Below are 21338 nucleotides of genomic sequence, written 5' to 3' on the forward strand. Positions count from 1 at the left end.
CTTCTTTACTGACTGGCTGTGAGAATGAGTGCATCCTGCCTAATGACACTGTGCACTTAACTAGATCACTTTATTTATAAAAGCCTGTCCCCCTGGGATCAATAAAACGTATCTCATCTTATTATAACGTTCTCAAAGAAACAGGTTTTTTGAAAAAGGCCATAGATTTAAAACTAGTTTACGGTGCACATGTTTCATGGCAGGTAATTTCCCATGTTGTGATTTAATGGTGCTCTCCTGCTGAATTTTATCCTGGGAAAACAGGGAAAATAACATTTAAAAATGGAAAACTGAGATCAGGCTTTACAAACTGCACACAACGAGAGAAGTAGGGGCCCCCAGTATAAGTGTGTCCTTATCGCACGGTAGTAAGAGACCTTATGACAGAAATCCATCGTGGTGGGAGGGGCGGGGGGTGTCACGTGACATGTGGAGGAGTGTCAGAGCCATGTGCGGACAGCCCTGTGATGTTGGGTCTCTGAATAGGTGTCTTGTTAGCGTATCGCCATGCTTTTAGCAATGCCGTCTCTAAATGGACTCGACTAGGTGACAAATTCACATGCAGTGCAGCCACCCCCCGAGCCATGTGACCACGCTTCCATGTGTATTACGCGCAGTGCTTGGGGGGGGGTTTGGTGGAAAAGGGACAGCAAATAAGGAATAAAGCAATGATAGGGGTGATGGGAACTCGGGTAGTGTTAATGGCATTAGGTAACGTTATGCCGGGGGGGGGGGCGGATTTGTGTCCTCCCCAGATGTCTTTTTTATGAGGTTTTTTTTTTTTGTCTTTTTTTAATGTAGCCCTGACTCGTCACTTTAGGAGCAGGTGACTGAATTTTTTAAATATTTTTATTTTAAAGTCCTATCTACATCTTGCTTGTCAGATCTTTTTTTTTTCTCTTCACTTGTAACATCCCCCCCCCCCCCCCCCCCACCTGCTCTTTCAGCCTCCTCCTCCCCACCCCCCCATCACGAATCCCTCACATCCAGGTTTCGCAAAACACCCTACTGTTCAAATCTCCATCTTCTGTTTTGGTTCCGTATGAGCCGAACCACGCCTGCTGTCGTGACCGGGGTCTGCGCGGAAGCTGAGCGCTCCGCGTTGCGCCGTTTCCCTGTCAGTGCCGCGTTGCGCGAGTGTAGTGGGATTCCGCGCCACGGCTGAGTCACATGCCAGCCGCTCGCTCGCTCGAGTCCCTTTTTATGTGCGTCTCTTCCTCCGTCTCCCTGCTCTGCTTTCCTCTCTGTCCTCTTAAGCTGCATTTTTTTTTTTTTTTTTTTTTAAGAGCTCAGCAGTCAGTGGGGGGTGGGTGGGTGGGTGGGGGGGTGTAGTCGTGTTCCTGCTTGTTGCAACTGGGTGTTTTTGTTTGGTCGGTTCTGTTTTGTTTTAGATGATATCGCAGCCGCTTAACCGAGGGGACTGTCGGTAAGCAGTGTCATTTGATTCTGACATTTGATTAATGTCATATCCCCTTTTCGGTACGCTGTGTATATTCAGTGGGGCTTCGAGTTTCTTTTGTGGGGCTGGTTCGGGAGTCGCAGTCCCCATGTTGTACTGTAGAAGGGGGAGGTCTGTTTTAGAGCGGACTTAACCCCCTAATACCAATGACAGCAGTATGGAGTGGAATTGCCCGACTCATAGCCGGGGGTGTGGTTGTGTCTGGGCTGGAAGCCCTCAATCCAGCCGCGGTCCGGCCGCCGACTGATAAGCGAGGCCTCGCTTCTGCACAGCGGCCATGGAGACGTGGCGTTCCCTGGCACAGCATGGCGAGGGCACCAGGCGTCCTTTCCAATATAAATGTAAATCGCATCTTGTGGAAAGTAAACAGTCGCAAGCGCTTGAATGTATGATCATACTGTAACCCATATTAACCAAATGTCAGTCGGATTCTCTTAAAATTTTTTTATAAATAACTGTTTTTTTAATTATTATTTAATTGGATTAAAATTCTTCTGGGCCTTCAACTAGCACTGAAACTTTTATGCAGCGCAAGCAGTAATATTATGGCCAGAAGGCAAAACATATTTTTTTGCTGCAGCAGATACTCTACCTGAGCTGCTGTACCGCTGGTTTTGTGGACGTATGTTTGTCATATGGGTGAGGAGAGGCTCTCGAGGAAAGGTTCTCGGGCTGTGTGGTTGTAGGTTTGAGTCCCGGCAGGCGCCCTCTCTGAACGCGTCAGCATAATGTATATGTTTGTGTAGAAGCTCCTCGCGTGAATCACGCGGTTTAAGAGAAGCTCAGTAGGAGTCAACGAATGCAGAGGATGCGCTTTGGCACCGGTCCCTGCGTCATACACGTCTGTTTGGGCCACGTGGTCAAGGCGCTCTGATCTCTGCTTGCCCCCCCCCCCTCCAAATCAAGGGGTCGGCCATTTTGTCCTTCCGTCCTTGTTGGGGAGTGGAGTTGACCCCTGATGTCACAGTAGGGGGGGGGCACTGACAGGGAGCGTCCTATTGTCACCTCGTAGGGTTATTCGCATGCAGGGCGTGTTTGCAGAGTCTTTACTTGGCCTTTTGGGGGGGGGGGGGGGCTTGGAAATAGACGAGCGCAGGGCAGGTGGAAAAAGGATCCTGCCTGCTGTCATTGACGGGGTGACGCGGCCCGCATGTTAATTAAGCGGGACCCTCCCCTTAGGCCCCGTCGTTAGGACTAATCGGCATGCCGGACGACATCAGCGATCGGCGAGTAAAATCTCCAGCTTGCCGTTTAAGTTCCTTCCCCCCCGCCAACCCCCAGGGCCATCATTTACATCCATAAAGGGGGGGTTGAGTTTATCTAGAGACTAAGGCTGACCAATCATTGGAGTTAGGTGACTCCATAATGATGGCATTGTGGGGGTCTGCAGGAGTCTGTGCTCGTCTTGGGCGGGAGAGGTGAAGCCTGTGGTTTTGTGGATTTAAACAACTCCTCTCTGTTTGAGGATCTCACAAGTTCTAATTCAGGTGCTTATGTTCCTCTCCTGGGCCTACCAGGAGCGCTGTGCAGATCCATGTGTGGGAAAAAAACATTCAGATCTTTTCAGAAATGGCAGTTTGTGTTTGTTGGGCAATTTTGAGTACAAGTTACTAACCAGAAAAGTGTCCAAAGGGACTGATTTGTGCTTTTTGTTTTGTTCCTTGACAAGCTGGATGCTCGATGGCTGGCGAGAAAATGTATAAAAACATTTTGTTGCACTGGGTTTTAAAAAAGGCAGAATTTCTGACAGCTGGCAGTGTTTTGTGTTGCCTGAGGAGTGACCGATCCCCCAGAGCGCATAACCTGCCAGAAACGCTACCGGGAAATGAAAAGGGCGTTATTGAGATTTCCCATCTGAGGTGGTGCAGTTCTCTCCGTTCCTTGCGGCCGTGCCGTACGCTCGGGTCCGGAACGGCGAGGCTTTGAAGCGTTAATCGGGGGGGGGGGCGCACGGCCGGAGAAATCGCCGTGACCGCCTGTGAGGGGTGAGGGATGGAGGCAGGGCGGTTCCGGCGTTTGTGGGAGGACTGTCGGAAAGAGAGGATGGATGTGAAAAAGGAGGGATTGAAAGGTGGACCGGCGTCGAAGGCTGAGTTCTGTGCAGGTCTAAAAATACAAGCGCAGTGGAACAATGTGATTAGTTTGTTCAGGGGGGGGGGGGGGAGGTTCTGTGCCCTGGGTGTGAGGTCCCCCCCTCCCTTTGTCTCTGCTTATTCAGTCCATCTCTGTTTTTCTGACTCTATTGGCAGAATGTCTTTTTTTTTTTTTGTTTTTTTTTTCCCTACTATTGCCTGTATCTGCCCCCCCCCCCTCATTTGGGCTATCTGAGACACGGCTGAAGGCCTCTGAAATGGATTTTGTGGGGGGGGGGCACCCTCCGCAGGGAGACGGTGTCTGGAGACAGGCGGCGACCTTGGGATCGGCGGGTTGGGAGCTCAGTCGGAAGCTGAGGGGCGAGGGAGGTGAAGGGCGTGCTGGGAAAGGGGTTGGGGGGGGTTACTCTTAGTTCAGTGTAGATACATAGGCAGGTGAGAGACATGGGGCTGGTTTGTCCAGAGAGCGGCTCAGTGGTGCCCTGGCCAGAATCAAACCCCTTAATGTCACGTCATAGCATATCAGGTGACTTGGCCCCTTTTGGGCTTCCGGTGGGGCGGTTGACTACCCCGGGGGGCTCACTGTCTGCCACATGCCCTGACTAGCAGTTGAGTCACCAGGATAGCGGCTGGGGAGCGGAAGACCACCAGAGCATTCTGGGTAATTTACACAGTCTGTGAGGTTTGCTCTCCCCGTTAGCTGTACTGGCGCGTGGAAATGCTTACTAAGGCTTTTGCCCGTCTGCTCTGCATGCCTCCTGGCTCGGGGGGTGAGGCAGACCCTTGTCTCGCACCGGTGGGTTTGGACAGGTGGGGAAGCCCACCCTCTGCCCCCCCTCCCCCCCCCCAAAAAACACCCAGCCTGGCTTTGGAGTTGACAGGCTGCCGGGCTCCATGCCACATCGGTTGGGGGGGGGGTGTTACCGACCGCTGTGGCATGATTAAACCCCCCCCGCCAGCCTGGCATCTCTGATCAGTGTCTGCAGGCGGTGCTGTGCCCCTGCGGGGGGTGTCATTGCCCCCCACCACCTCCAAAGCTGCTGGTGCTCTCATCTGCAGCTTCCATACCCCCCCCCCCCACCCCTCATCCTGTCCTGCAGGTGACCCTGGGTGCCTCTACACTGCAGGGAAAACCAATATCTGCTATATCAACTCTTATTGGGCGAAATGAGGCTGTGGGTGAGACTAAGTGCTGTCAATCACTGGTCGCAATACGTTCCTATTGGTTAGTCCTTGCCGAGTTAAAGCAGGACATGATTGACACGGTGATCCCGCCCACCACCGGCTTCCAGCCCTTGTTCTTCCCAGGATTACGAAACGATCCCTGATACCATTTTTATACTCCCTCCGCGCCTCTGGTGTGGCTTCACAGCGGGGGCCGCTGTTTCTCAGCGTTGTGACACCCCCCCGTGTGCGTTGGTCCTGGTAGAGATAACTGCTGAGGTGTCTCTGATGTCACAGCATCCGTGATTCTATCTGTGAGGCTTGGACAGCCCTCGAACCATCGCCAATTGGATCATCTCGTACGTGTGCATTCCAAAATAGTCGGAATCTGACAGCTGCCTAACCCGAAGACGGCCGTTGTGAGATTGTCTCCTACTCCGGGTCTATAAACACACCTATCCGACATAAGTTTACTGCGTCCCTCTTGCGGGCCGCCTCTCTGCACGGTCCTGCCCGCAAACGATAGGGTTCCTTGACCCGCTAATAGTTCTTTCAGTGGAAATCTGGAAATCTCTCTCTTCAGTGCAATTAGGCCCAGCTTTCTGCTTCTTTTAATTTACCGGTCGTCACAATTTCTGAAGTATTTACGCATTACTTGTACTAAAGACAAATAAAGCGTTTATTTTTTTTAAATTGTATTTTTATTATTATTTCATTTCGCATTTTAATACCTTTGGTGGTAAATTGGTCTAATGACGCTTTGCCCTGTGGTACAGATTCCGCTGGCACCAGATCAGGTAAGAAATGATCTCTCCGATTCCTCAGGAGAATTGTCCTGTGAAAATGTACCCTGTTAAATGTGAACGGGCTGCTTGACAGGGCCCTGATGTCTCCTGTGGTCCCAGGTGTCAAATATAGGTATGTAAGGGCTGCCATTTTACTTTTTAGCGAAGACAAAAGAGGCTTCACATCCCAGAGTGGGAGGAATTATCCTAGGCTGTCAGTCAGCTCATCTAATCCTGACACCCATTGAATCCTATTGGGTTAAATCAGGCTGTAATTGACAGCATACAATGACTCTGGCCACGGTAATTAGAAGCTTCTTCCCTGTGTGCTATTTAACGGATTTCATCGCACGTCGTTTAGAAGGGTAACGCTTAGTTAGGATTGGATTATGGTGGCTTTCCAGTCATGCTGTGTTTAGCTCATTATACCCCAACAGTCCCGACACCTCTGGCATTGTGGGTAATGGCATACCTGGAGTAACCGCGACAGGACATGACATGTACCGGGGGCAGCTCTTAAACCAATCCACTTTAATCAACCAGAATAGTAAATTGACAGAAACATAACTGGCAAATTAAGAACACATTGGAAAAGAAAACCACAGTTATTCATATTGTGGGGTGTCATTCATAGTTACACTGTACCTTGATCCGTGTGACGATTATTCAGGAGTTTCGTTAACATTTTCTGTAGTAGTAAATTTTAAAAAGTTCTACATAATTTTACATAATCTTCTATAATCTTTGAGATGATACCTGCACATGATGTATTTATACAAAGGAAAACAAATGTCGTATTCTTTGATGGAAATCCATCTTCTGCTGTGAATGGATGAACTCGCCCAGCGGCATGGAGAGCAGCTTCATGCTTGTGCTTCACACAAATGTTTCCTCGCTAAACATTGGCCTGCTCTGCTCGCTTCCCGAAAGTTGTCCCGTCAACCTTATTTTCAGTCTCTGCCAATATTGTCCTTCAGCTCTTTTCCAGATGCTTGTTCAAACATGAATCACAGCTGAGCAGGCATGTATGACCTGGTATGCGACGGCTGGTGTTTGTCTATGGATCGACGCCCACGTGGGATTTTTCCACTCTTTGCACGTGCCTCCGTGTGCTTACTAATCCGGGCGTGCTCACATTTCTCACTTTCACACTTCATCGTAGCCTCTCTCTCTCCACTTTCATGAACCCTGTCTTTCGTGAACCTCTGCGGCCTGGGCGCCTCTAGCGCCCCCTGGTGGCAGTCCTCCTAGACGACCGTCTCCTCCAGGTCGTCGGCGTCGGCCTCCACGCTGCAGTTGGAGTTGGAGTTGGAGCTGTTATAGGCGCGTAGGTAGCCCTGCCTGAGCGCCTGCGCATAGTGCTCCGGCCCGCCCCCAGTGGTGGCCGCGGCACACTGCACCAGCATGCCGTGCAGTGATTGGCTCCGCCGTGTCCAGATCACGCTGAGCCGCTTGGCGTAGCTATAGCAGGTTGCCGTGGCGATCTCGCCCATGTCGAAGGAACAGCTGCGCTTGGCTCCCGCAAGGGTTAGCGACGCCTCCTCCGGGGAGGGGCTTCCGCCCCGCTTAACCAGTGCTGCCCCGCCCACACTGGCCCTCCGAGCAGTCACCCTGTACTGCCCCCCAGTGGCTGAGGTCGTGCATTTGTCCCTAGTTTTGTCCCTGTGCTTCCTGGTGCCACAGGCCAGCCGTGGCAGGGCTGGGGTATTCATGGCGGAGTAGTAGAGTGTGAGCCTCTCGCTCTCGGCGCTGTCCCCACCCTGAGTGCCCTGCCCTGGGCTTTTAGTCTGTGGAGGGGCTTTGAGTTTGTGCTTGGGGGGCTGCCCCTTCCCCCGGGGGGGTGGCAGAGCCCCGTTGGGCACCACCACCATTACCACGCCCCCATTGCCGTTGGTCTGCAGGCAGACATCCATGGCTTTGCGCGGCATTGGCGGGAAGGAGGCCCCGCCCACGTCGCCGTGGTGACCGCCGCACGCCCTGTGCCGGACCATCATGGCGACGGTGAACACCAGCAGCGTCACCACCACCACGCCGCCCACCATCACCGTCAGGGTGCCGCCCAAGAAGTGGGCCTGCAGCGAGCGGCATTCTGGGTAGCCGTCCTTGGTGCTGAACTGCACGCAGCCCAGGACGGCGGTGGAGGCCATGGCGCTGATGCCGTCGAAGATGGCTAGCACGCAGAGGCTGTAGTCTGCGCCGGCAACCAGGTTCCTCAACTGGAAGCTGCTTGTGCTCGACGGCAGGATTCTGGGGGGGGGGGAAATGAGACGGATATTACAGCTTGAGGGCAGGTAAAGTCGCTTTAATCGGCGGACGGGACCGTCACGGATCCCAGGGCTAATCGACCGGATGGCTGGCTTTGGGAAATAATTATCAGGAGCAGAAATTAAAGGGATGATCTGAGAAGAGGGTGTGCTGGGAGTGGGAGGGGGGGTGTCGATTAGAGTCTGTGATGTGGGCATGCTGTAATCCCCCCCCCCCCAACCACAACGCGGCTAAAGGTTTGTAAACAAACTGTGTTTCCGTGTATCACTTTTCTCGAGCAGTTAAAACCCATTAGATTCCCCCCCCCCCCCCCCGGCTTTTAATTCGCTCCCTCCCGTCCTCTGCCCCTTCGCGATGACCGGCCCCTTCACTCATCCTTATGTTTTACACGCCGTCGGCCTATTTTTGGCCCTGCCATCCTTCCGAATCAATCCATAAAATATGTATGTCTTCAGTTATTTATTTTTGCTGCTTTCACAGCCCCCACATTATGGGGTTGAGAGCTGCGTGCGTGCGTGCGTGCGTGCGTGCGTGCGTGCGTGCGTGCGCGCGCGCGCGCGGTCACTCTCTCCCGCTGTGAGAATGACCATCACCTCCATGTCGACGCTGAAAGAAGCTCACTCCTGCGTTTATTTTTCCTTTTTTGTACTCCGCTAGCGTTCTTTAAAAACACGGGTTTCATGCAGGTGCACCCCTCCCTCCCCCCCCCCCCCATGAGGTGATGCATATGGAGGGGGGCAGTGGTTCTACCCAGTAGGCCAATAAGCGGGCATCTGTCCCTTCCCTGTCATGGGGACACAGCACGCTGTGGGTTTGGGGGGGTGGGGGGTTAAGGCCAGTGCTTCACCTGCCTAAGAGTTAAGAGCGTCATGGCCATCTGAGGCTCAGGACCAGCTGTTCCGTCAGCCTGTCCCAGATGGGGGGGGGTCGCGACTCTTACCTGTACACCAGGGTCTCGTCGGCAGTGCTGTTGTACTGAATCTGGTACATCCACACCACGTAGCCCCCCGAGGACCTTCCGAGGTGCCAGTGCACCTGCGCCGTGCTCGACGTCACCCCCAGCACCCCCACTCTGCTGTCCCCCCTCCCCCAGGACTTGTCCTGCGCTGTGATGTTGCGGGCCACAGCCGAGGTCCCGGGTCCGTCGGTGCCTCCCTTGCCATTAGTGATGTCAGAAGAGGCGGGGTCTCGGCCGTAGACACGGGGCGTGGTGCCGTTGCCACGGTGTGGCAGTGGGATGATCTTGAGGTCCACCAGGGCGGTGGCCTCACCAGCAGCGTTCATAGCGATGCAGGTGTAGGCGCCGTCGTCACGTGCCCGCGTCACCAGGATGTCTAACGTGCCGTTGCGGTACGAGCGGGTGCGGCTGGTGTTGGCCACAATGCGGTCGTCCGGGGATACCCAGTGGATGACCGGCTCGGGGTCCCCGATGGCACGGCACTTCAGCGCAGCGCGTTGACCCTCGAGCACCCAAAGCTTATTGGTGTGCCGGGTGATGAGGGGAGGCTCGCAGGTGAACTCCTCCTCAGGGATGGACCAGAAGTAGCGGCCAGCAAGGTGCGAGGGTGTGGCACACGTCTCCATGTCGTCCTCCCGTATCAGCCTGCGCAGCCACAGGAGCTCGCAGTTGCAATGCAGTGGGTTGCCACCGAAGTTGAGGCTGATGATGGTATTGTAGGGGGTGGGACTAATCACGCCTGTCTGCGAGCGGGCGAACAGAGGGTCAGGTGGCAGAGTCTGCAGCCGGTTGGAGGTCATGTCCAGCCGGGCCAGCTTGTACATCTCGCCGAAGGAGCCCTCGGCGATGTGGTCTATGAGGTTGTGGTCCAGGTTGAGCGTGTGCAGGCTGGCCATGTTCTGGATGGCGTCCCAGGGCACCTTGCGCAAGTTGTTGTAGGATAGGTCTAGGTCCTCGAGCGTGGGCAGGAAGTCGTCGAAGGCCTCGCCCGACACATCGGTCAGCTGGTTGTTGTTGAGGATGAGGTGCTGCAGGTTGAGGAGGCCTGCCAGGTCGCGCGGCCCTACTACTGTCAACCGGTTGGTGTCCAGGTGCAACGAGCGCAAGCTCTCCAAGGCAGCGAAGGCCAACGGCCGCAGGGCGTGGATGGTGTTCCGGGACAGTGTCAGGTCAACTAGGCCGGTCATGTTGGCAAAGTCGTCACCGCCAACCTCCAGGATGAAGTTATCAGCTAACCGGAGCTCAACGGTGCGACGGTCGATGTTGGGTGGCACAAAGAGGAGACCTTTGTTGACGCAAAGCGTGCTGAGGGATTCTGAGAGGTTCCGGCACACACAGTGGATGGGGCAGTGGGACACCATGCCCCAGGTCTCGCCCGCCAATATGGGGGCCGGCAGAAGGCCTGTACAGGTCACTAGGGTCAACAAGACTGCACAAGGGTGGAACCTAGAGATTCCTAAGGTTCTCTGCTGCTTTGGGGAGGGAATATTGGGCTTTGGACAGAGATGAGCTTTATGCGTTAGGTGGAGGTCATCATCGGGTTGGCGGATGGGTGTGTCTCTGTCCAGGTGAATCAGCTTTGGAGGGCGATGTCGGGATAGCGGGTGTATTCGTGACTGCCTGGATGGGTGGTCCAGGGTCAGGGATGGGTGTGGTTCTCCAGGAGGGTGTTGGGGTGGGACGTTTGGCATGGTAGCCTTAAGTGTCCTCGAACCTGTCGGCAGACAGAAGCAGAGCTAGTGAATGTTAGTCATGTCAACATTGCTTTTAATTCGTTAGCTAATTATGTTCCAGCTACCAGAGGGAATGGGCATTGACCTCTTTGAAAACCCAGAAGGAAATGATGTTATGTTAATATCGAGCTGAAGGCAGGGACAGTTATTTTAAAAAGGTTATTGTATTGCATTTTGTTTGCATTTTCTGGGTTTGTAATTCAAATGTGGTGTTTTGAGACCTGCCATTTCATTGAGAGAGCATTTGTTCTAATTGAATAATGAATTAAATTGGATTTCAATCTGTGGTGCTGTTCACCTTCAAGCATTGTAATTCAAACACAGAGGGTGATGAGAACCTGCGGGGTCAGTGGGATACTGATAAGACCGGCACCTGGGCTCTGTTGGTCTCGCTCGGGGCCCAGATGCGGGTTTACCGACCCAAACAATGCCAGCCTGCATCCCCGGAGCCCGGAGGAGTTACAGTGATACCACTGGAGGAATTACACTTAAAGCATTTGTAGGTCTGAAGATCCTTTTCATGGTGGAAATCCTGCGGATAAATGAAATCTGAGACGAGCCCGACCTGTATCCGACCCGAGGCCTTAGAGGCCCGAACGGAGCCCCCCCCCCCCTCCCATGTTCGTGCTTTGTAAGGAATTCTGTACACTTTACCCATTGATTGGCCATGAGTAATCGCAAGCATCGCAAGTCATTTGAAATGGAGCCAGAGAGGCTCCAGGTTAATTTCCAATCTAATTTGCAACGTCTTGCTCCACCTTCTATGGGTCTTGCATTATACATGCATTTCCCATAATGCTTAGCCAGGCCTGGGTCATGACGAGCATGGCCATACACCTGCACACTGCATTTCCCATAATGCTTAGCCAGGCCGGGGTCATGACGAGCATGGCCAAACACCTGCACACTTCACACCAGTCAATAAAATGGGCAGCTTTAGACGCAGGGCACGGGCCGCCTTGTGCACGATGCCAGTCGCTAACGACGGGCAGTTTATCGTACGGCCTAAGGACCGAATCAGGGTACATTTCTCTACACATTGCACTTGTATAACTGTGTATATGACAAATCAAGAATCTTAAGTCTTTAGATAAATTCACATAAACTGCGGAAATCATGAGATGAAAACTCTAAGAAAGACTGAGTGAGGGTAATTGGGACTCAAACTCATGACCTTGTGGGTCTGAGTCTACAGTGCAGCCTTGTTAGTCTTCTTTTTCCATGTGTTTATGGGAGATCTCTGTAGTGACACGGCAGCCTCCCATCCAGACCCGTAGCGTGTGTCTGTGTGTGTGTGTTTCAGGCCCCAGTGAGCCTGTCCCATTATAATTTTTTAATACACTGCTTAAAATTCAATCACGGAGCCAGGCTGTAAATCAGGGAAATTGTGAGACGTGTAACTGTGCCTGTCAAGCTAAGGAGAAAAAGGCGCCGAATGTTTTTACTTGTAGAAGTTTGATAATTATGTTAAATGATGTGTTAAATAAGACTGGTCTGCTTGCTTTTGATTCACATCTGCTAATATTCACGTAGCTAAAAACGTCGCGTCATGCGATTTACCACCGGCGGTGTGAGGTTCGGGAGTGTGTGCCCGGCAGCGGTGGGGGGGTGGTGGAGGGGGGAACCCTAGGGGAATGATAATGAAGCAGTTGGGTGTCTGAAGATGAGACTGCACGTGTGTGTCTGTGAGCATGTGGCCCCCCGGCAGTGACACACGGATTCACGTGTCCCTCCTGGGTGCTCTGTGGTCCCGCAGTGGACTACGTGGGGCACTTGCCTGCCTCTGCTTTCCCCTGAAGCACCCCCACCCACCAAGAAATGTGCCCCCCACCCCTCCCTAGCAGCAGATGTGGACTTTATCGGTGCCCCCACCCCCCCAGGTTGGGAAGTCGCGGATACTCTACCTCCGGCGTCAGGATCTTCGCATGGGCTGCGCGTATCGCCGGTTCCTCCTGAGTCGGGGAGCGCGGCACATCCCCTGGATGTGGAGGTGCTGCCGTCGCTTTAGGGAGTGGTCACATTCACCACGTTACGCCGGAGTGGAAAAAGATGAAAGAGAAAGGGAGGGGAAAAAAATCCCGTTTTCCGCAAGAGTGTCCGGATCCGATGCGGCCGGGACCCCGTTTTAATCCAGACGGAATCGAGAGTACGTTTTATTCTTTTTTTTTTTTTTTTTTTTACGGGAATCCTAAGTCCCACTCAGCTGAAGCTGTGTCAGGAGAAGCGTTAATCCCACAAGGAAACGGTCCCATGGTCGCCCCAAATAGGCTTATGGAGTCTCTCGGTCCCTGAGCGGCGCCGGTTGGTCACGGCGGGGGGGGGGGGGGGGGGGGGCAGCTTATTGTTCTGTCCCCTCCACTTTTCCTCGCCGCTGTCGTTTACTCATTCCCGCGCCGCCTCCTCTTCTTCTTGTCCTCCTGCCTGCGCAAGCCTCTCGCTCCGGTTCGTTATCATCGTTTGCTCAGGGATTTTCTTCTTCTTTTTTTCCTTTTTTCTTTTTTTGCTCTCTCTCACCTGCCTGCTCCTATTTGTTCCCTTCGTCGCTAGAAATCGTTTGCGGATGATTCCGGAGCCGAATGACAGGAAAGAGCAAGAGCTGACTTGTTATAATAGTCTGTTAGACTTCTCTGACCATAAACAAACTGTGCAGGAATAAATCAGTCTTCCTCATCAGCCTCCGATCTACGGGTCACTCCTGTGCACCTTGACCCCCCTGGTATTTCGTCCCTCTCCACAAGGGCTATTAAGAATTGGAGAAAACGTAGCATTCGAACCCGGAGCTCCCCTGTTGCCCCATGGTGCCCCCCTTCCGAGCCCCAGCATGTCGTAAAGCACACCGGTCCGACGTTTGCTTGTCTGGGGGGGGGGGGGGGGTGTTAGCCACCTGGGAGTGCTGAAACGTCTCTGTGGGAAGTTCTCTGAGCTCGGCGTCAGTTGGGCGTCGCTCGTCGGAGGCGCCGGATCAGTCAGTCTTCCCGGCAGAGCTGAGCTCCGAGCGCGGAGTTCCAGGTGCCGCTCCCGCTGCGCTCCGTGGCGGTTTTTATCCTCGTTAGGCAGGGGGCAGCGAGCATGTGCGTCTCTCACCGCCGCTGTCGAAGTCCCGCCTGCTGACAGCTGGGGGCGCTTTACCTGCCTCCGTCCAGCAGGGCGCAGCGCTGTCCCATCCAGTGGCCCCCCAGCTCCAGTCCCCGGCTCCTCCGGCACGTCCTGTCGGTCTCGGTCATCTGAGGTGGGGAGGGGGGGAATACAAAGAATATCCGTGGATCCCCTCTCCTTAGAGAGCTGTGCCCCCACCCCCGAAAGCTGTTGCTCGCTGTATCTCTCTCACTCCCCCCCCCCCCATAACAAACCAACCGTCAGCGATGAGACATCCGATCTCGTCCGTCTTGGTCCGTGCCGATTCCCTCTCTCTCCATCCGAACCTGGCCAGGGAGGGAGGGGGGAGGTTTGCACTAACAATGCAAGCTAGAAAAATAGCGATCCGTGCACACCGGTTTATTTTTATTTTTTTTCCAACCCCCAGCCCCCGTCGGGTTTTGTCGTGTCGGCTCGCTGTGCTTCCCCCCCCCCCCCTTTACGTCTTGCCTCCGCTGTGTGAGTCGAGCTTGTGATTTGTGGCTTTTGGTGCAGGGAGCGAGTGTGACTGCAATGTTGCTTAGAGAGAGAGGAGGAGAGCGAGCGAGCGAGAGAGCGAGAGAGACGGCGGAGGGTGGCCGAGGCAGTACTGGGTTAGGAGCGGAGGAAGGAGGAGGGAGGCGAGGGAGTGGTGGTGGGGGAGGGCAGAGAGGGGCAGAATTTTCGGAGGCTGTAATGTGCCCAGATGACAAATAAGATGGAGGACTTGAGGCGTGGTCTCATCTGGACTCTGAAACATTTTTTTTTTAAATGCATTTCTGTGCCCCCCCCCCCCCCGCCCCACCCCCACAGAGTCTTGGTTCATTTCCTGCCGGTACCGGTCCCGAAACCTTTGGGAGCACAGAGACAGTCGACGGGGGTTAATGCAGATGGTCTGCGTGGCTCTCTGCCACAAACTCGTCCCCTTGATCTCGGATGAAAGAGGGACTGTTAGGGCAGTGAAGGGATACGGGGGGGAAGAGGGAGGATAGAGCCCCCCCCCCAGCCTCCCGTCTGCGGGGCGTGTGCTGTGCACCGCCGTGTCTCGAGTTAAACCAGCCCCCGTTTTCTTTTTTTTTTATCTGCATGGACTGGGCCGAACACACATGCTTCGCCGTCTCGGACCCTAGGTGGGCCCCTGACTCGGGACCCGCACTGAGCCGGTTTTAAACGCAGTCCAACACCTGCTCTTTAGGTTTTTGATTTCCTTGGTGTTCTGCAACTACTCCTAACCACCGATTTGCGCCCTAATGCCATATAAGGAATGCTAACAGTGGGATCGTCAATACGCTAAGGGTCAGCGTTAAGCATTCTGGGAGAATAGCTCGTTTATTCAGGCGCCGTAATGGGGACGGTGCGGATGCTGGCTGCTCGTGGCTTAGCGTCTGTCTCCCTCGGGATTCCCGCAAAGCCGACCCGTTATTACTTTTCAAAGTTATTAATTCTGTTTTATCACCCTTTGGTGACGGAAATTCTGCTGGAGACTGACAAGTGGCCCGTATATATATATACACACACACACACACACGTGCACAGAAGGTTACGTGGCAGTTCACCAAAGCGTGTCTAAATCGATTATAAGGTAGCGGCGGGGGTGGGGGGACGGGGGCGGCGAATCTGTTTTGTCAGCCTTTTGAGTCGTTTAGTGGGCCGGCAGCTGGAAAGTGATGAGCGAGCCGTGATGTGTGCAGTCCTCTGGAACGAGGCCTCGCGGAACACTCTAGAAGGGCTCGCGTTTAAGCCCCCCGGACGCTGGGGGCCGGGAACTCGCCTTCACTTGCTGATTTACTGGAAACTCTTACCTGGAAAAAAATGTTCCAGAGTGTTCTAGAGCTGCCTGCCTGGCATTTCAGCTGCTGGGGGGGGTGTGGGGTGTCATTGCGCCCCCGTGTGTTGGCCGGGTCAGAGCCATGCACACACACTGATGCAGGCTGCCGATTAAACATTGACCGCTTCCTGTGGCGGCTGTTTTAACGCTGGTTAAATTAGCACCCCCCCCCCCACCTCATCATTAGGTCATGGCGGGTCCTCCTGCCTGTGTGTCTCTGCCTCCCCTTTACTGGGGGGTCTGGGTGGCGTGTGGTAATTTTCCTGCCCCACCCCAGGTTAGGTAAGTCAGCTTTTTACTGGTTCCTCTGAACTGTGATTGTACCCAACCCCATTTCCCAGGGGTGCGGGACTTTGTTTCGCTGATCTAATTTTTTTTTTTGACACGCCACCTACTCTTTCCCCCCCATCCCCCAGACGAACATCCCCTTCCTGCAGAATGTCCTGAGCAACGACCAGTTCCTCTACAACACCGTGGACACACAGTTCATCGACGAGAACCAGGAGCTGTTCAACCTGCGGCCCGTGCAGAACCGGGCCCAGAAGCTGCTGCACTACCTGGGTTCGTGACCCGCCTCGCTCTGTTACCAGCACCCACCCCCCCATCCACGCATGAGATGGCCTGCCTGTAGGGATCACTGTGCTCAAGTTGGGGTGCATAAGAGGGCCATAATGATGCACGCAGGACCCACTCATATTAGCCAGTGAGGTGCTTTGAATCATTGAGTGACAGGGGAGGGTGCGCTTCAGGGGCCAATCAGCCTTCAGCTGGGGCTGCTGTCCCTCTGGCCCCGCCCCTGCATATGTCACTGATCATTGGCCTCATTACTCAGACCCATAACCTTGGGGGTCACGATTTAATGAATCCCCACTCCGCGAGTTCTGTTTGAGAGTTTAGTGTCCCCCTAACCCCCCCCCACTCGCCTGAATCGGGATGTCCCCAGGGAGTATCGACACCGCCTTCCTCTAAGGGATGTTCTCGTTCCGATTCGATACGTTAAGTGGCGACGTATCGACCAGCTGCCGCCAAAGCGAGGTTCCCTTTGGTGACGCATTGCCGGTGCCGTTACCGCAAGCTCACCCGAGTGTCTTACGGCGAGGATGGCGGCCGCGTTTGCCAAGAAGGGGGGGTGTGTCTAAAATGGCTGCTCTCCCTCTCTTTCCCTCCATCTCCTCCTCAGGTCACGTGATGGTGAACGGCCCGACCACGCCCATACCTGTCAAGGCCAAGCCATCACCCATTGACCCCGTCGTGCCCATGGTGCCCCTCGGTGAGTAGGCCCTCCTCTCCCCTCCCCGTCGCCCCTCTTTGGCACATGGCGCGCGACGCACGATGCGCAACTACTCATAACCCACCCACGGACCAGTCGTGTGCTCACCCGTCACTGGCCCCGCCCCCTGTTGCTCACATTCACCCATGAATGTTTCATGTCTCCCACATGGGCCAGGATTCTTGCAGGGGGGGGGCCATCTATGGCTACTCCTGCTCCCCCTGGTGGCTCCGAGAGGAAAATCTAGCTTGTTTCTAGACTTTACTCAGCTTGAACCATCATCCGTGGCGTTACAGGTTCATGATTCAGGTTCATGGAGGTTGTAGGGTCAAGTCCATCAAATCCTTGTTCCCTACCTGATGTTTGTGCCCTAGTTGCAGATACAAGGAGGGATCAGTCTGACTCATCTTGCACGTTTTGCATTAAAAAAAAATTCAGCACCTTCACAGACCCAGTTGCAACACTCCGTATGTCACTGTTCAATTTTAATCCCTTTTGTTGACGCCCCACATTTGAGACGTTCATGGCCGCTCGGATAAAAAGCCAATTACTTGCTGGCATGGACGAGACGGAGCGGAGTCAGCGGACGGATGCCCGCGCACCGTCACTCGCGCGTCTAAGCGGATTAAGAGCTGCGTTTAATGACAGTAATGCAGCTGTAACAGGCTGTCCATGTTGCCCTGGTGCCTTTGGCAAGTGTATCGAGCCTTTCTGCTTGGCGGATAAGAGGCAGAGGACGCGCAAGTTGCCGCTAATTGATTTCGCTCTAGGATAACGTCGCCCCGTCTCCCTGCGGCACGTTCATATTTTTAGAGGTAGCTTTTTATCGCCGCCCCCCAGTGGTGGGTTTCGGTAATGACCGGCTGCTGTGGTTCGCAGGCGAGCCGCCGGGCGGCTTCCGGGACGTGCTGCTGCGGGAGGGCCCCGAGGGTTTCGCGCGGGCAGTTCGCTCCCACCGCGGCCTCCTCCTCATGGACACCACGTTCCGCGACGCGCACCAGTCGCTGCTGGCCACGCGCGTGCGCACGCACGACCTCAAGAAAATCGCCCCCTTCGTCGGGCACAACTTCAGCAACCTGTTCAGCGTGGAGAACTGGGGTGGTGAGTATGGGGGGGGCGTGGGCAGACGGTCGCTTAGGATCTTACTTGGAGTTCCAGAGTCGTGAGCACAGATTGTGCAACGTTATACCCCGACAACCAGCACAACTGACCCCCCCCCCGCAGGTGCCACCTTCGACGTGGCCATGCGCTTCCTGTACGAGTGTCCCTGGCGACGATTACAAGAGCTCCGGGCCCTCCTCCCCAACGTGCCCTTCCAGATGCTTCTGCGGGGTGCCAACGCCGTGGGATACACCAATTACCCCGACAACGCCGTCTACAAGTCAGTGAACGTGTAACCTCACCCCTAACCGCCTTCCCATGATTCTCTGCTCTGATGTCGCAGCATTTTTGCCAATCAACACCTTACCTTGTCAGCTGTGTCTCACACAACCCAAATATTGTCGGTTTTGAGGACTTTCTGTATCAATTTTGACACCAGTTGCCCCCCCCCCTCTGAACTCAGGGGGTGGCCCACTGTTCGTGGCAAACGCCCCTGGAGGGATCTCCGAACACACGAAGCCGGATGAGGGTCTGGGACTGGCTATAGATGTTTCGGCAGCCGCAAGGGATTGTTGGGGGGTCGGGGGGAGGTGTTTCTGTAAGTGTCCGGAAGCTGCGTGGCGAAGACATTTGGACCCCACTCCTGATTTTTCGGAGTGTGTGGTCCCAGACGGGTCTGGAGAAAAGCAGAAGCGGTACTGCCATAGCGCAGACAGTGCAAGGTGACCGTGCTCTGATCACGGAAGGTCATGTACCTCATCTGGGACGGTCCGGGATGCCCTTGCATTAACGAGGTGGCTCAGTGAGTAAACCGCACGTTGGTGACGTCCGCGGCCTGTCCGCCCTGCACGTTTTTCCGCACGCGTGTGATTTACTGCGCTTTTACTGCGCCGCATGTTTGACATGTGGTCTGTGAAACCGGAGGTAAGTTACAGGCAGCAGCTGGCAAAGGGGGCACTGGGGTCTGGTGTGCATAAGGGGGGGGGCTCAGCTGGCCGGGGGGGTGTGAGGCGGGTACGTGAAAAGGGGCACGTGAGACTCGACACACCTGCTCCTTCACCTCGGCCGTCGTCAAGGCGATGGCATATTTCTGGCGCTCTCTCCCATTTGCTATTTTTGTTTTCTTCTCCCCCATCCCCCTTTTTTTTTTTTTAATCTCACCCCGCCCCCAAAAAAACAAACCAAATCCAGGTTCTGCGAGGTGGCCAAGGAGAACGGCATGGATATCTTCCGCGTTTTCGACTCTCTCAACTACCTTCCCAACATGATCCTGGGCATGGAGGCGGCGGGGGCAGCGGGGGGGGTGGTGGAGGCTGCGATCTCCTACACGGGCGACGTCGCCGACCCCATGCGGCAGAAGTACTCGCTGGAATACTACCTGGACCTGGCTGCGGAGCTGGTTCGGGCCGGGACACACATTCTAGCCATTAAGGTGAGGGTGTGGCCAAGGAATCTGCCGTAGCCGGCCGCGACCCCTCCCCCTGCCGTAGCGGGCCGCGACCCCTCCCTCTGCCGTTCTCATGGTGCTCTGTCAGTCAGTCAGATGATTATGTATTAATCATGGCATTAATAACTGACCCCCCCCCCCCCCCACCAGGACATGGCCGGCCTGCTGAAGCCCACGTCGAGCCGCCTGCTTGTCGGTGCCCTCCGCGACCGCTTCCCGGAGGTGCCCATCCACGTGCACACGCACGATACGGCGGGAGCGGGCGTGGCGGCGATGCTGGCGTGCGCCGAGGCGGGGGCGGACGTGGTGGACGTGGCAGTGGACTCCATGGCGGGCATGACGTCGCAGCCCAGCATGGGGGCAGTGGTGGCCTGCACCCGTGGCACAGAGCTAGAGACTGGTGAGTCTGCCCCCCCCCCCCCGAGATTGCAATGGTGTGTCTTCCCTGTAGATTATCTCGGTCACTCAGAAGTTTAATCGCTCCCTCTGGCTAATTTGCTAAACGATTCGCATCCCAGGAGAGTCCAGGTCTCCGGGCTGATTAGCAAACCGAGTCGCGTCCTGCTAATCGCTCTCTGCCCATCGATCGCGGCGACGCGGGATGCTATCGGTACGGCCGCTGCCAACTTCTCCGGAAAGATCCGCCCGGCTATCGCTGGGGCTTCCCGACTCTGCCCGCTCCCTCCAGCTCGGTGGTCACCGAAACGCACCAGCAGCTTCCGGAACACTCCGTCCGCTGGGTTTTCTCTGCACGGTTCTTACCGTGGCCCCCGAAGAAGCTTCGAGGTCCGTTCTCGGGATCGGAGGCGGCGACCTTCCCGTCACGGGTCCGGCTCGCTAATCACCAGGCCAGGTGCTGGTGCCGCTCTCGTGACCCGGAGCTCCGTAAGCTCCGGCCCCCCGGCGCCCCGGCTCATTGGCCGATGACACGTTGCTATGGTTACGCCAGGCCCCTGCCTCATCCTGTTCGTCTTTAACCACATAGAAAACGTGCCGGAGGCTCACAGTCAACCGAATGTAAATGGTAACCGGACGTGGCTCGTGCGGGCGGAGGGTGTGGCGGGCGGGGAGGTGCCCGTGGGGGGGGGATTCAGCAATGTGTGGAGCAGGCAAGCAGGCAGCCGGGCCCGGGGGGGGTGTCCCGGCTGGTGAGTTTGCCTTGCTACTTACATGTGACCTGCTGACACAGCCTGCCCCCCCCCAACGGTACCAAGGGGATGGAGGTACAGAACTGGCACGTGACCCATAACTGCAGGAAGGGGGGGCCTTATTAATGCCGGGAGTGAGTGTGTGTGTGGGGTGGGCAGGGGGGGTTCATGTGTCTATTATATTCTGGGTACCAAATGTGATAACCTGTAATTTTGACCTTATTTTTTGGAAACTCACTTATTTTTATAAAATTGACTGCAGTCAAAAAACTGAAAATGTCAAGTTTCCGTCTGCCTGTATGTCTGTGTGTTTCCGTGTGTGTGTGTGTGTGTGTGTGTTTGCATCTGTCTGCCCCCCTCCCCGCTCGCACTCTGCCTCAGCCCCCCACCCCCTCCTCGCACCTCCACACCCCCAGGTGGCGCCGTGCCCCCGTGTGAGCCCACGCTGTTAATTGAATTGTCTGCGAGCTGTCAGTGTATCCTGCCTGGCAGATGCGCCGTCTGCTTCCTCGCTCTCCCCCGACAGCTTCCCCTCTCGTTAAACGCTCTCCTCTATATTTATCCGTTTTGCCCATTTGAGCCGCTATTTCTCTGTTTGTCTCTTTACCAATGAAATACGGCTCATTCTCACTCATCTTATTCTCCACAAGCTCTTTTCCCTAAACCACACCCTGCTCCAGCTCTTCTCAAAGGCACAGAAGGTATTTCCCCTTCCAGGACCAGAAGCCGAATCCCTTTTTTTTGTTTTGGAGAATCCATCATTCATATTAACCACACACACCGGTGCTGGGGGTCACATGGTCTGCTGCCATGACGACTCCACAGCAACCCGGGCAGCGGATCTGTCACATGACATCATACTTACTGTTGTACCTTTGTACCCAGAAGGCAGTTAGTCGGCTTTGCACAACCCCACCCGCAAATGGCAGAAGATTCCGCTGACCTAAAAGTGCATCCAATAGCCAAACGCGTT

At 55.0% G+C, this 21338-nt stretch overlaps 2 protein-coding genes across 5 annotated transcripts in view; one reads left to right on the top strand and one right to left on the bottom strand.

The window, feature by feature from the left end:
* Positions 1-21338, top strand: part of pcxa (pyruvate carboxylase a) — an 85452-nt gene that overhangs the window by 36887 nt on the left and 27227 nt on the right. For all 4 annotated transcript variants that reach the window (XM_072706500.1, XM_072706501.1, XM_072706502.1 and 1 more), the window contains exons 11-16: positions 15816-15960; positions 16580-16669; positions 17549-17770; positions 17894-18050; positions 18962-19202; positions 19368-19617. In XM_072706500.1, the coding sequence (XP_072562601.1) occupies positions 15816-15960; positions 16580-16669; positions 17549-17770; positions 17894-18050; positions 18962-19202; positions 19368-19617 (1105 nt within the window). The remainder of the gene's footprint in view (positions 1-15815; positions 15961-16579; positions 16670-17548; positions 17771-17893; positions 18051-18961; positions 19203-19367; positions 19618-21338) is intronic.
* On the bottom strand, positions 6003-14159 carry lrfn4a (leucine rich repeat and fibronectin type III domain containing 4a). Its single transcript, XM_023803512.2, has 4 exons — positions 13812-14159; positions 12362-13681; positions 8707-10438; positions 6003-7748 (listed from the first exon to the last, which is right to left on the bottom strand). Exons 3-4 carry the CDS (start codon positions 10413-10415, stop codon positions 6749-6751), a joined length of 2709 nt encoding a protein of 902 aa, XP_023659280.2. The 5' UTR covers positions 10416-10438; positions 12362-13681; positions 13812-14159; the 3' UTR covers positions 6003-6748.

The sequence above is a fragment of the Paramormyrops kingsleyae genome, chromosome 24 (assembly GCF_048594095.1).
Source record: "Paramormyrops kingsleyae isolate MSU_618 chromosome 24, PKINGS_0.4, whole genome shotgun sequence".
NCBI lineage: Eukaryota > Metazoa > Chordata > Actinopteri > Osteoglossiformes > Mormyridae > Paramormyrops > Paramormyrops kingsleyae.